The following is a 15136-nucleotide window of genomic DNA, read 5'->3' on the forward strand; positions in this document are numbered from 1 at the left end:
ATCCGTCCAGAAGTTATCATCTAGAATTGTAGAAAAATGTTTCTTTGACAGGGTAGCGTACGGAAGAGGATTAGGGCCACTGTAAAAAAACAACAGTTAACTGATTTTTACATATTATTTCACTTTAATATATGAAAATAGTCAGAATTCTGACTTTATTCACAGAATTCTGACTTTTTTCTTAGAATTCTAACTTTATTCTCAGAATTCCGACTTCATTCGCAGAATTCTGACTTTATTCTCGGAATTCTGACCTTAATCTCAGAATTCTGAATTTAATCTCAGAATTCTGACTTTAATCTCAGAATTCTGAATTTAATCTCAGAATTCTGACTTTATTCTCGGAATTCTGACCTTAATCTCAGAATTCTGACTTTAATCTCAGAATTCTGACCTTAATCTCAGAATTGAGGATCTTAATGTAGATGGGCACCATGAAGGCAGAGATGTGGAGCACTCAGCTTCACTGACAAAGATGAGAGTAGTTTGGGAGAAACAGGAACACATTGGTGGGAAATGATGGAATTAGGCAAACTTTTACGTGCCTGAGGGCCCCTGGTGATGCTATTTGATTAATGGAAGAGCAGAAGGTGATTAAAAAAAGACAGCTAGTCTCTAAAACAGACATGGCTACGAATGGATGCTAACATGTTTGTTAGCTGACAGAATTCTGAGAAAAAAAGTCTGAATTTTGAGATTAAAGACAGAATTCTGACTTTTTCCCATATTCAACTGAAACATATATATTAAATATTTAAAAATCAGTTAACTTTTTTTGTTTTTTTAGTGGCCCTAATCCTCTTCTGTAGAAATGCAGTTTAGCTTCTGTCCTTAACATTTTAAGTAGTGTTAAAATGGTTCTTTTACTCTTTTACTGGAGTAAAAAGCTGAACTTGTTTCTTTAACTTCTATAAAGGTGTTTTTAAACAGTAGGATTTATACAGCAGTAATAAACATGAATATTTTTGACTCCTCTGGTGGTAAATCTTAAGTACTGCACGTACCTTTAATTGTTTGTGTGTAAATAAACAATAAAAAAAGAAAAAATGGACTAAGCTTATGGTAACATTAGTCCTTTTTCTGCTGCTCCTGCCCTCAGGTCCAGTACACAGCCTATGGGGAGGTCTACCTGGACTCTAACCCAGAGTTCACGCTGGTGGTGGGTTTCCACGGGGGCCTCTATGACCCGCTCACCAAACTGGTCCACTTCACCCAACGAGACTATGACGTATTGGCTGGGCGCTGGACCTCCCCCGACTACAGCATGTGGCCCAAGATCGGGAAAGACCTCTCCCCGTTTAATCTGTACATGTTCAAGAACAACAACCCGCTCAGCGACATGCTGGACGTCAAGAACTACGTCACAGGTAGAGTGTTATGGGATGAGGATTTAGGCATGAAATTATCTTCACAGGGATGCTGGGCCTTTTTTTTCTGCTCTGCAGTATTAAGATATGCCTCAGATCTCAGTAAACACAGGCTGATCTTTACTTCAGCTGTGATAATGTCAGTAATCTGCAGGCCTCTGGAGGAAAAAAGAGAGAAATAGTGTAACAGATGGAGCGGCGGTGTGAGTCACAGAGGCGGCGTACTCTTCAGGAGTTTTATGAAAAAATAAAAACTGATGATTCCCTTTCATGTTTCGCTGTGTCATTTAGCAGAGAGTGTTTTCTGTCTCATCTCCTTCTGTAGATGTGAAGAGCTGGCTGGTGATGTTTGGCTTTCAGCTCAGCAACATAATCCCAGGATTTCCTCGACACTCGTTGTACTTTGTGGAGCCGCCGTACGAGCTTCAGGCCACCCAACACTGTGAAAACGGACAGGTAAAGCCAACCATGCAAAAATAAAGGACCCTAAAAAAAGTGGTAGTTTAGACGCCCTAGAAAGACACGAAGTTCTTCCTTTTTCATTTTAATTATTGAAAGGAAGGTTATTAGTCTTTTTTTCAATAAATGTATTTATTTGATTACCTCATCATTTTGAACATAATTTTAATTATTAGAATTAAACACATAATTGTGCATTTTATAATTTAATTGTTTAATCTAATTGGGATATAAATGTTCTAATCATTTTTATTTCTATAGCGCCAATTCACAACACGTCATCTCAAGGCACAAGATCATCCAGTCACATTGATTCAAAGTTTCCTATTTAAGAAAAACAAACTGATTGCATCGACTCATTGACTCTTCAGCAATCCCTCACACTAAGCATGCTTGTAGCGAAAGTGGAGAGGAAAAACTCTCTTTAAACAGGAAGAAACCTCTAGCAGAACCAGCCAGTAACAGTCAGAGAAACAGGACTAAACATGAGATCGAAATAACAGAATCTGCAGAGTGGGAGAATAGAGATAGAATGAAGCAGAATGATGAAAAAGGGGTCCCTATGTCCTCCAGCAGTCTAAGCCTATAGCAGCAGAACTATAGAGATAGCTCAGGATAACCTGAGCCACTCTAACTAGAAGCTTTATCAAAAAGGAAAGTTTTAAGCCTAACATTTACATTAAATCTACTTCCTTTATTGGACATTTATTTATATTATGTATTTTGGGCCTCCATGTATCTAAGGGTTCGCATCCTTATGATTGTGAAAACCATCTTGGGACCCCCTGTTTGACTTTTCATGATCCCCCAGGGGGTCTCGACCCCCAATTTGGAAACCTCTAATCTAGAGAAGAAATTTTTTTCCTTACATAAAATCTTTAAAGGCATACTATGCAACATTTTTCAGTTAATTAATGTGTTCTATAACGTCTTGGATGATTAAATGAGTCATTTCAGGTTGAACAAAGGTTTTCTCGGCCGCCCTGGTGGTCTGTGGGGGAAATACTGTACTTGCAATTGCAGGAGCCCTCGGCCCGCACCCACAGGCTCAGAAGTCTCGTGCATCGCGAGAGTCGGTCTTGCTTTACGGCGAGAACTTGGCTAACTACAATCTTTGTTATTTAGACACATGCATAACAAATAATGTATGAAAACATGCTAAAATTTCTAACTCAAAAATTGGAGCAAAATAGTCACTTACCGCAGTAGACATGGTGATTCGTTGCGTTCGCCTGTCTGCTAAGCTCAAAACAACCGCGCCTGGCTTGATGGAGAAACCAGGAGAACAGCGGAGCATATTTACGACAGCGCACTTTTACTTTCGCCCTCTGGGGGGAGCCTCGCTGGAAAATCAACACCTGTTGCATAGTGTACCTTTAAGCCCAGACTGAATGTAGAGCAGCTGTGATGAGGGATTTTTAAGTCTCACCAAAGATTCCCAGCTTTTGATAGTTTGCGACTTTGACTGGGCCGTTGTGACACATCCATATTTCTTTTTTATTTCATTATGACTTTATTTTTTCTGCTTATTGTCCAAAATTTCAATCTCTAAACTATTTTCCTTCAAGACTGGCCAGCGTATAACAGCATTTATTAAAAGCCCACAGCATTAGACTGCCAACTCTATGCAGTGTTCAGGATGAGGTGCAGTCTAATTTTAAACCTCATGTAGAAATGGGAATCTAGACGTCAGTCTTTGTCTGCTTCTATGGCAGCTTCCTCGATGGAAATGCGTATAATCTGGAAAACTGCGAGTTATTGTTTGGCTTCATTTCAGCCACTCTTCCAAAGGTTCTTTTGTTGATTTATTACTAAAATTATTTCTACAGGCAGATGGTGGCGCTGGGTTTTATTTTAGGGTAGTGGAGTCAATTGGGGTGAATCCTGATTGCTTTCATAGGGGTTTATAGAAACTAGAAACTACTTGGCGTTGTGTGATACATATTTGAGGATGTGGTGTTTACATTAGTAAAATATTTTTTAGTTTTCCCTCTAATCTAAAATCTCTAATCTCTGCTCTGTGGTTTTTCTCTTTGCCTTTCAGCTCATCACAGGTGTGCAGCAGGCAGCTGAGCGCCACAACCAGGCCTTCATGGCCCTCGAGGGCCGCCTTCTCAACAAAGAGCGTCGCAGACGTAAAGACAAGCCCGGCCACTGGTTCGGCACCAGCACTCCCATCATCGGGCGAGGAGTAATGCTGGCCCTTAAAGAGGGCCGGGTGGTGGCTGGCGTGTCGCCTCTGGCCAGCGACGACAGCCGCAAAATAGCTCTGGTGCTGAACGGCGCCCAGTACCTGGAGGGCACTCATTACACTCAGGACGGGAAGGACTGCCACTACTTCGTGAAGGTGGGCTCTGCCGACAGCGACCTTTTGGCCCTGGGGCTCACGAATGGAAGGAAGTCACTGGAGAGCGGCATCAACGTGACAGTGAGCGGCCGATCGAGGAGAGGCGTGACGGTGGAGTTTGCGGTTCCCTCGTTAGTGCTGAGCGTTCGCTACGGCCTCTCTGTGGACGTGGTGGACGAGGAGAAGGTCAGACTGTTGGAGCTGGCCAGGCAGAGGGCGCTGGCGGGGGCTTGGGCTAAGGAGCAGCAGCGCGCACGAGACGGGAAGGGGGGCAGTCGCCTGTGGACTGAAGGGGAGAGGCAGCAGCTTCTATCGACAGGCCGGGTCCAGGGCTACGACGGATACTACGTGCTGCCGGTGGAGCAGTACCCAGAACTGGCTGACAGCAGCAACAACGTCCAGTTTCTCCGACAGAACGAGATGGGCAGGAGGTAACAGCCCACAGGAACCCCGCTGACTCTCCTAACATCTCTGGATTGTGTCCCTCTTTCCTAACCCCGCCTCCTTAACTTTACTCCTCTGAAATCAAGGGAGAATGATCCGACAGACGGGGTTTCTCGTGGAACGCTGCAGGGACTTTTCAAAAAGAATGAAAAACATATTGTTCATTTTACTGCCACAGGCAAAAAAAATTAATGTTTAGTCTTTTATTGTTTTGTTTTTTTCTTTTTTTGGAAAAAAAACTTTGAACAACTGACAAAAAAAAGCACTGAAGAACTCTGACAACTGTTGCTTAACCAATAAGGAGATTCCCCCCTTTTTTTGAAAAAGAAAGTGATATTTTCGCCCATATTTTTTGGGTCACGCAGAAAAACAGCCACGATAGCAACCCAACAGGACGGAGGCTGCACTGCGCCGGCCTCTGCGGTCTGGTCTCTAATACAGACACTGAAGGCAAAGGGACCAAAGCGGAGACCAAACCTCCTCAGAGCGGAGCCATCACCCGACACGCATCACAAAACAGCGACGTCAACGCGAGCCGTCTCCCCGTCTCTCAGGCCTCCCATCGTCCGTCCACCAGACCAGTTCCTCCGCTGATGAGCCAAGCAACAGGACAACGGCATCCATGAACATCCCAGCTGATGATGAACTGCAGCAAATACTCAAAAATATAATAAATAAAGAAAAAAAAACTACGAAAAGGAAGTAAAAAAAAAAAAAAACGACGGCTATATCTGTGGAAAGTGGCATAGCACCACCTTGTTTATTTCTCAACGGGGAGGAGAATCATATCCTCATACATATGTGTCAGATTACACTTAAAACTTTCAGGATGTTGAGTATACCGTAGATGCCGTAGTTTTGTACGTTTCAGTCACGGTAGAATTGTGAGATTTTCACCAAGGCACTTCTGTACAGAGCGAACGTAAACAGACACACACACAGCACTCACTGAGTCCGACAGACATGCTGACTTTCTATTTATTTCGTTTGAGTCTTTCTTTTTTTATTTATTTATTCTTAGTACTAAATGACAATCATGAATGAGTCACCAGTTTTTATCGAGACGAACATGGATGGACGAGCTTCTTTTGTTTTGTACGATATGTAAGAAATGTTCATTTCGGTTTTTGTATTTGCTTTTTTTTTTTTTTGGTTTGCTGACGTGGGGGGGGGGGACAATAGTCAACCGGCAAAAAGAGTCATTTATGTAATGAGGTGTTTTAAAAAGCAGTTTATACTTTAAATAAAGTCTTTAAAACTGTGAAATCTGTTTTTTGGAAGTATATTTCGATGTACAGTGTATAGATTTACCTTTATGCAGCACAGTAGAATATTGTTCAGAATATCAAGTTTTATATTTCTAAGAGGAAGTGGCTTGTAATGTGCGAAACCTTTAGCTGCTCTTACTACTCTAGAGTTTTGTGGCACTCTGATACTTCATTATCTACGATATCCGTCCAAAGTTTGTTTGGATTTCTTTGGTTTTTGTTGGTTGGTTTGTTGTTTGGAAAGCAGATTCTTTCTGTCCTAGATCCCAACAGCAGTAGCAGTAATGGATCCCTCTCACTGTGAGGAGACTCGTGCTGGATGTCATAATGTACCAAATCAGTATTATCAGAGGGTGATTCTTATACATTCACTGAAACGAGACTCTTCTGAGAAGCTTATCAATAAAACATAATTGTTTACTTCAACTGAGCGACGTGTAGTTGGCTTTCATCTCATCTCCTGCGTCTGAAGATCACGGATCCCCTGATAGATCACCATTATCATCCAGGCACTCAAGGTCCATTCTCATTAGCTGCTTTTCAGAAGCAATCTTTGGAGCCCTGATGATGCATTAGACAGCCAGGGTTAACGGCTAATTATGCAACAAACTCAAGGATAGGATTTTTATTTTTTGTTCCTAGCAGATAAAAACACCCACTCTCTATATTCTTGATCATTTTAACTTATATTAAAGTTTTAGTTGTAGATGAAAAGAAAACAATAAATAGTTTTATATTTCTTTAAAAAGACGAATGTCTGTCAGTGGTTTGCATTTTAACAGGGGCGGATTTAGGAAACTTGAGGCCCAGCAAAGACAGTCGGGGGGCCCTCTAAATTGAGCAGACAACACATAAAACAGACCCATTATACAGATAGAGAAATGTTAATAGAATAGACATCCATTATTTGTTCTACCTTCTGTTTTATGTTGTCCCTTTTTCTTTTCATATTGGCAATGTTCTCAGCTGATTTTCATGCTGATTCCACACTGCAAAAACGATCTAGAAATAAGTAACATTTTCTTAAATTAAGTGCATTCACTCTGAATTTGAGTAGGTAAATGAGATAGTTTGCCAATGGAATGAGTAATTTTACTCTTAAAATAAGATAATTAGATAATATGCACTTGAAATAAGACAATGCAATTGTGTTTTCTTATTTTAAGTGTAAATTGCCTTTTTTTATTGGCAAAATGTCTTTTTTACCTCCTCAATTCAAGAACAAATGCACTTATTTTCAGAAAAAAATGACTTATCTAGATTTAGATTTTTTGCAGTGCAAAGAAATGAGAGATTTTTCCAATCAGCTAAGTGAGCTTAGCTGATTGTTTCCAAAAAGGCGACAGTAAAAGTAGTTTTTCTTTTCACTGTAGACAAGCCATGATCTGCTTATCTGTTCTCCATTTTTCATTTGGATGAAATAATAGCTGCATGAATCCTGACAGCAGACAAGATAGAGGAGAGCAGGAGGCGGGGTTACCAATCTACTCGCTCTGGAGAGCAGAGTTCGCTGCTTTTAGATGTTGTCTCCAAAGTCTCCAATAGCAGAAAAAAGTCTCTAGATTTGGCGCTAGGAGCGTTTTAGAAATCAAAGTGCTAGAGGGGTCTGAAAAGTGGCTAAATATAGCGACTAAAGCGCTAAGTTGGCAACACTGCTCTTTGCATGGTTTGTTTTCAAATGGTTTGCTGCTGTCTGTTTGGACCTTTCTGAACATGTGCAGCAAATGGACTGATCCAATATGGTGGACACTGAAGGGGGGGGCGAGACACACTTAATATTATCAGCGTTCTGATGGCATTTTAGCCAAAGGATTTTGTTTATTAATGTAGCATTGCCTGATGGTAAATCCCCCCTGATTTCACTCACAGTCCTGATCACAGGATAAATACAGATGTTCTGTAAGTGAATTTTTTTTTTAGAGAAGAATCCTCATCTTTAACAGAATACAGGCCATAGATAAAACTGTTAGAGACGTTTTTGTGTTTTTGGGTAAAGAGAAAATTATTTGTCTCTGCAGGTCATCTAAGAGTCTTCAGTAAAATTATTGATAAATAACAGTTTTAATAAAACAAATTAAAAAATCTATTTATGTAGATATTAGTACTTGCAAATATCAATTTTATGCAGAATGATAATTGATAAAAGTAGGTAAGTAATGACAATGGAAAAGATGTTTGTCCCAGAACTCAAACCTTAAAGAATTGTATTCACTATACCTTTTATCTGGAAAGCACAGATGTTTAAATATCTATGCGTCTATTTGTCAGCAAAGGTTGTAGAAAAGTATAGTTTGTCTTTATTTAGAAAAATGGATGTTGTGCCCTTTAATTTCCCTGTTGTAGACTGACCCCGTTATTGCCTGGGAAGGACTGGGTTATTTACTTTGGCCTTTTTGGAAACACAGGAAGGAGCAATCAGCTAAGTGAGCTTAGTGCTTGGAAAAAATCTTTCATTCCTTTAGAGACAGCATGAAAAGTCAGCTGAGTACAAAACATAGAGAGGAAAACAAGAAGAAAAGGGACAAGAAGAGAGGGACACAACCTAGAACTGATAATGGATGTCTATTCTATTAACATTTCTCTATCTGGAGAATGGGGCTGTTCTATGTGTTGTCTTTTCAATATAGATGGCCCCCCCTACCTGTCTTTGCCTAGGGCCTCAATTTTCCTAAATCCGCCCCTGAACAAACATTTCTGTGTGATTTTGGATCAGATCAGATCTTTACAGGAGGTAATGTAGGGAAAGGATACAGAACTTCTGACAGGATCTACCGTTTATTCTAATTTCAGCTGATCTACAAACAGCTAAATTTACTCCTGGTATTAACCAGAAATGTTCCTCAAATAAAAGTAGTGATAATCTAACAAAACTATTACTCAAGTAAGAGTAAAAATATGGAAATGAACGTCTATCCATCTTCTCCCTTTGTCAGGGTTGCTGTTGGGCCAGGACAGGTCGTCAGTCCATCGCAGGGCCACTCACCCACACCTAAGGGGAATTTAGAGAAGCCAATTAACCTAACAGTCATGTTCTTGGACTATGGGAGGAAGCCGGAGTACCCGGAGAGAACCCCCACATGCAGAGAGATCAAACCCAGAACCTTCTTGCTGCAAGGCAGCAGTGCTACCCACTGCATCACTATGAAGCCTTATGGAAAAGAACAACTACTCCTAAAACTATATTTCTTTCTAAAAATTGCTCTAATAAATGTAACTAGTTACCACCTTTGGTCATCATTGCATCTTTTGACCACATCCCAATAATACTAAAATAAAAGCAGGCAGCCTATTTAAGAGAAAGGCTTTAAGTTATTCCTGTCCAATAATGTTTGGGAGGGAAAACTAAAGGGATTAATTATGTACAAAAGCATAAGGTCCCCCGAAAGGCTCCTTTATAAACTTTGAAATACCAGAAATCCTTTAATATACACTATATTGCCAAAAGTATTTGCTCACCCATCCAAATTATTGGAATCAGGTGTTCCAATCACTTCCATGGCCACAGATGTATAAATTCAAGCACCTAGGCATGCAGACTGTTTTTACAAACATTTGTGAAAGAATGGGTCGCTCTCAGGAGCTCAGTGAATTCCAGCGTGGAACTGTGATAGGATGCCACCTGTGCAACAAATCCAGTCGTGAAATTTCCTCGCTCCTAAATATTCCACAGTCAACTGTCAGCTGTATTATAAGAAAATGGAAGTGTTTGGGAACGACAGCAACTCAGCCACGAAGTGGTAGGCCACGTAAACTGACGGAGCGGGGTCAGCGGATGCTGAAGCGCATAGTGCGAAGAGGTCGCCAACTTTCTGCAGAGTCAATCACTACAGACCTCCAAACTTCATGTGGCCTTCAGATTAGCTCAAGAACAGTGCGCAGAGAGCTTCATGGAATGGGTTTCCATGGTCGAGCAGCTGCATCCAAGCCATACATCACCAAGTGCAATGCAAAGCGTCGGATGCGGTGGTGTAAAGCACGCCGCCACTGGACTCTAGAGCAGTGGAGACGCGTTCTCTGGAGTGACGAATCGCGCTTCTCCATCTGGCAATCTGATGGACGGGTCTGGGTTTGGCGGTTGCCAGGAGAACGGTACTTGTCTGACTGCATTGTGCCAAGTGTAAAGTTTGGTGAAGGGGGGATTATGGTGTGGGGTTGTTTTTCAGGAGCTGGGCTTGGCCCCTTAGTTCCAAGGAAAGGAACTCTGAATGCTTCAGCATACCAAGACATTTTGGACAATTCCATGCTCCCAACTTTGTGGGAACAGTTTGGAGCTGGCCCCTTCCTCTTCCAACATGACTGTGCACCAGTGCACAAAGCAAGGTCCATAAAGACATGGATGACAGAGTCTGGTGTGGATGAACTTGACTGGCCTGCACAGAGTCCTGACCTCAACCCGATAGAACACCTTTGGGATGAATTAGAGCGGAGACTGAGAGCCAGGCCTTCTCGTCCAACATCAGTGTGCGACCTCACAAATGCGCTTCTGGAAGAATGGTCAAAAATTCCCATAAACACACTCCTAAACCTTGTGGACAGCCTTCCCAGAAGAGTTGAAGCTGTTCTAGCTGCAAAGGGTGGACCGACGTCATATTGAACCCTATGGATTAGGAACGGGATGTCACTTAAGCTCATATGTGAGTCAAGGCAGGTGAGCAAATACTTTTGGCAATATAGTGTAGATCTAGTCAACCCAGAGGGGAAAAAAAAAATCTGTTGTTTTTTTAATAGGAAAATAAATTAACAAAATGGTTCAAAACGTACAAGTAGTTTATTCAAGTATACTAAAAGTGCACTAATTTCATACTTAAAATCAGGCAGTGCACTTAGAGTTTACTTATTCTAAACTATATTTCATATACTTAACAATAGTATAGTCAAGTATACTTGACTATACTATTGTTTACTTTATTTTTTACTAAAGTATACTTTCAGTATACTTTAGTAAACTTAAAAATGTCCCAATTTAGTTCGAAGAGGTGTCACTTTAGTAATACTTCAAGTACACTAAAAGTACATTGTTCGGTATACTTTCTAAACTTATACTTAAGTATTCCTAATAGAATTTACTTCAAGTATACTACTTTTTGCTAATGGTATAAACCTGGTGAACAGATAGAAAACTTTGGCTGGATTTGATTTCATGGGCTGCGTCTTCCAAGGAAGCGCTCTACCTGGACCGGATCCTTCCAAGGAAGCGCTCTGCCTGGACCGGATCCTTCCAAGGAAGCGCTCTGCCTGGACCGGATCCTTCCAAGGAAGCGCTCTGCCTGGACCGGATCCTTCCAAGGAAGCGCTCTGCCTGGACCGGATCCTTCCAAGGAAGCGCTCTGCCTGGACCGGATCCTTCCAAGGAAGCGCTCTGCCTGGACCGGATCCTTCCAAGGAAGAGCTCTACCTGGACCGGATCCTTCCAAGGAAGCGCTCTGCCTGGACCGGATCCTTCCAAGGATCCTTCCAAGGAAGCGCTCTGCCTGGACCGGATCCTTCCAAGGAAGCGCTCTGCCTGGACCGGATCCTTCCAAGGAAGCGCTCTACCTAGACCGGATCCTTCCAAGGAAGCGCTCTACCTGGACCGGATCCTTCCAAGGAAGCGCTCTAACTGGACCGGATCCTTCCAAGGAAGCGCTCTGCCTGGACCGGATCCTTCCAAGGAAGCGCTCTAACTGGACCGGATCCTTCCAAGGAAGCGCGCTACCTGGACCGGATCCTTCCAAGGAAGCGCTCTAACTGGACCGGATCCTTCCAAGGAAGCGCTCTGCCTGGACCGGATCCTTCCAAGGAAGCGCTCTGCCTGGACCGGATCCTTCCAAGGAAGCGCTCTGCCTGGACCGGATCCTTCCAAGGAAGCGCTCTGCCTGGACCGGATCCTTCCAAGGAAGCGCTCTGCCTGGACCGGATCCTTCCAAGGAAGCGCTCTGCCTGGACCGGATCCTTCCAAGGAAGCGCTCTGCCTGGACCGGATCCTTCCAAGGAAGCGCTCTGCCTGGACCGGATCCTTCCAAGGTAGCGCTCTGCCTGGACCGGATCCTTCCAAGGAAGCGCTCTGCCTGGACCGGATCCTTCCAAGGAAGCGCTCTGCCTGGACCGGATCCTTCCAAGGAAGCGCTCTCCCTGGACCGGATCCTTCCAAGGATCCTTCCAAGGAAGCGCTCTGCCTGGACCGGATCCTTCCAAGGAAGCGCTCTGCCTGGACCGGATCCTTCCAAGGAAGCGCTCTACCTGGACCGGATCCTTCCAAGGAAGCGCTCTGCCTGGACCGGATCCTTCCAAGGAAGCGCTCTGCCTGGACCGGATCCTTCCAAGGAAGCGCTCTGCCTGGACCGGATCCTTCCAAGGAAGCGCTCTAACTGGACCTGATCCTTCCAAGGAAGCGCTCTGCCTGGACCGGATCCTTCCAAGGAAGCGCTCTAACTGGACCGGATCCTTCCAAGGAAGCGCTCTAACTGGACCGGATCCTTCCAACGAAGCGCTCTGCCTGGACCGGATCCTTCCAAGGAAGCGCTCTAACTGGACCGGATCCTTCCAAGGAAGCGCTCTAACTGGACCGGATCCTTCCAAGGAAGCGTTCTACCTGGACCGGATCCTTCCAAGGAAGCGCTCTGCCTGGACCGGATCCTTCCAAGGAAGCGCTCTAACTGGACCGGATCCTTCCAAGGAAGCGCTCTAACTGGGCCGGATCCTTCCAAGGAAGCGCTCTACCTGGACCGGATCCTTCCAAGGAAGCGCTCTAACTGGACCGGATCCTTCCAAGGAAGCGCTCTAACTGGACCGGATCCTTCCAAGGAAGCGCTCTGCCTGGACCGGATCCTTCCAAGGAAGCGCTCTAACTGGACCGGATCCTTCCAAGGAAGCGCTCTGCCTGGACCGGATCCTTCCAAGGAAGCGCACTAACTGGACCGGATCCTTCCAAGGAAGCGCTCTGCCTGGACCGGATCCTTCCAAGGAAGCGCTCTACCTGGACCGGATCCTTCCAAGGAAGCGCTCTACCTGGACAGGATCCTTCCAAGGAAGCGCTCTAACTGGACCGGATCCTTCCAAGGAAGCGCTCTAACTGGACCGGATCCTTCCAAGGAAGCGCTCTACCTGGACCGGATCCTTCCAGGGAAGCGCTCTACCTGGACCGGATCCTTCCAAGGAAGCGCTCTACCTGGACCGGATCCTTCCAAGGAAGCGCTCTACCTGGACCGGATCCTTCCAAGGAAGCGCTCTACCTGGACTGGATCCTTCCAAGTCTGTAAAAGTAAGGAGACCGGAAGAGTTTAGGCTGTGGATTCAAACAGATCCCACTGTACGCTGCGTTGCTTAGCAACCGTGACATTTGACACACAAAGGAAAAGATGAAATACTGAACTTTTCACAACTGTTTCTTTTAAATTTTTTTTATTATTATTATTGTAAAGTGAACAAAAACTAAACTCATGAGAATCCAGAGTGGAATAAATGTTCCAACCACCGGGAGCAGGAACAAATTAAATCAAATGTAATGATAGAAACCTTAGTCAGTTAAATAACCTGCTGCTGTCATTCTGCACATCTCTGATGTTGCTGCTATTTTCAAATATCCATTCCTGTAAAAATGTCCATAGCTGCATATTGGTTATTTATTCTCCAGGTGAACAGTTTGATATTGTTAAAACACTTTACAGGATTTTATTATTTGTCTTTTAACTCTTCGCTATTATGTTATTCTTAAACATTTTTCTCAGATTTATAGTGCCCACCCTGCAGATCTATTAGAATCTGTCCTTAAATTGCAGCCAAACCCATTTACACAGTAACAGGTTAAAACCTTTAGATGAATCAAACATTTCTGCCACATATCTGATAAAAAAAAACCATTAAAACAAGTATTTTCATTCATCTCAGACGGAACTATTCACATATTTAGATTATATTAAACTGAACTTCCACTATTCACCACTGTTTGGCGTCAAATACCCTTTCCTCTGATCACGGAGCAGCCGGCTTGCTTGGTCTCTCAATGAATCCTGGGAAAACCAAGGTTACGCAAGATACACCAGACCTGTCCTTCAAAACAGTCAAAAAGAAGGACGTGGGTGCGGTGGTTAGCGCACACGACCCATGTGTAGAGGCCTTAGTCTTTGACGCAGGCAACCCGGGTTCGAATCCGGCCTGTGGTTATTTCCTGCATGTCCCTACCCCTCTCCTGTCAGCATACTGTCCATAAAATGAGCCACTAATGTTTAAAAAAAAAAAAAAAAATGCATAACAAGGAGTCTTGGAATCCGACTGGACCTCGGCGCCGCGTTATGACTACTGTTGCACCAATACCAATATCACCGGCCCCCGATCCAGCACTAAAATGGTGGCATCGGCGAGTAGTATCACTGATACCATTTTGAGAGCCAAAAGTTTCTTCAACTGTTGTCACCCATACCAGGTAGGCAATAAAAACTTCTACTGGATTCACTGTTTTAGTCTTTTTCCTGCTTCACAAAGGTAGGCAGCAGCTTGACATGAAGCCATGATGGCAATTATTTTACAAACAGTATGTATGGAATCGGTATGGTATCGGCCGATCCTGCACAGCCAGGTATTGGTATCGCTATCTGGGCCAAAAAATGGTATCGGTGCAACACTAGGTATGACGTAATCTGGCGGATGATCTGGTTGAATTGTTTCTATAAAGAGCCTTAAAATGAAACGTGTTGTGAATGGGCTCTATGCACAGCTCCACTACTTCCTGAATTTAAGGTAGCTCCTTTGTTTCCTGTCTTTCATTACTGGACGAACTGATTAATCCAGGTGTGTCTGGCCAGTTACTTAGGTCATACACACCTGGATTAATCAGAGCATCCAATCATGAAAGACAGGAAGCAAAGGAGCCTTCTGAAGTTCAGGAAGTGGTGGAGTTGTGCATAGCCTATTGGCGCTATAGAAATAAACTGAATTGAAATTAATGGAGAGAGGAATGGCTGAAGCTGACATGCAGGGAGGTTCCACTAAGAGGAATGACTCTTTGTATTTAATCCTTTCATTCTATAATAAAAAAATATATTTTTCTTTAAACAAAAGAAAAATGTGTAGGATTAGGCTGCGACAATAAATGATAAATCATTGTTTCGGCTTCCAGAGTATCAATAAGTGTGACCAGTAAAGTCAGCGCGCTGCGCTCCAGTATTGATCTACAGTCTCTGCCCAGCTTTCTTCCTGCACACTCCACTTAACATTCATACATATTGCTCCAATCCACCAAATAATTGAAAATGACAAAGCCCTTAATTATAGCA

The 15136-nt window shown here is 43.4% G+C and overlaps 1 protein-coding gene across 8 annotated transcripts in view; it reads left to right on the forward strand.

The window, feature by feature from the left end:
• Window positions 1-6311, forward strand: part of tenm2 (teneurin transmembrane protein 2) — a 478143-nt gene extending 471832 nt beyond the window's left edge. For 7 of the 8 annotated variants that reach the window (XM_038278106.1, XM_038278104.1, XM_038278107.1 and 4 more), the window contains 3 exons: window positions 1100-1367; window positions 1693-1823; window positions 3871-4608. In XM_038278106.1, the coding sequence (XP_038134034.1) occupies window positions 1100-1367; window positions 1693-1823; window positions 3871-4608 (1137 nt within the window). Of the gene's footprint in view, window positions 1-1099; window positions 1368-1692; window positions 1824-3870 lie in introns of all 8 variants that reach the window. The other variant, XM_038278102.1, reaches the window with a different exon arrangement.
• The last annotated feature ends 8825 nt before the right edge of the window (window positions 6312-15136 follow it).

This window comes from Cyprinodon tularosa, unplaced genomic scaffold (assembly GCF_016077235.1).
Source record: "Cyprinodon tularosa strain WSP-4 unplaced genomic scaffold, ASM1607723v1 ctg138, whole genome shotgun sequence".
NCBI lineage: Eukaryota > Metazoa > Chordata > Actinopteri > Cyprinodontiformes > Cyprinodontidae > Cyprinodon > Cyprinodon tularosa.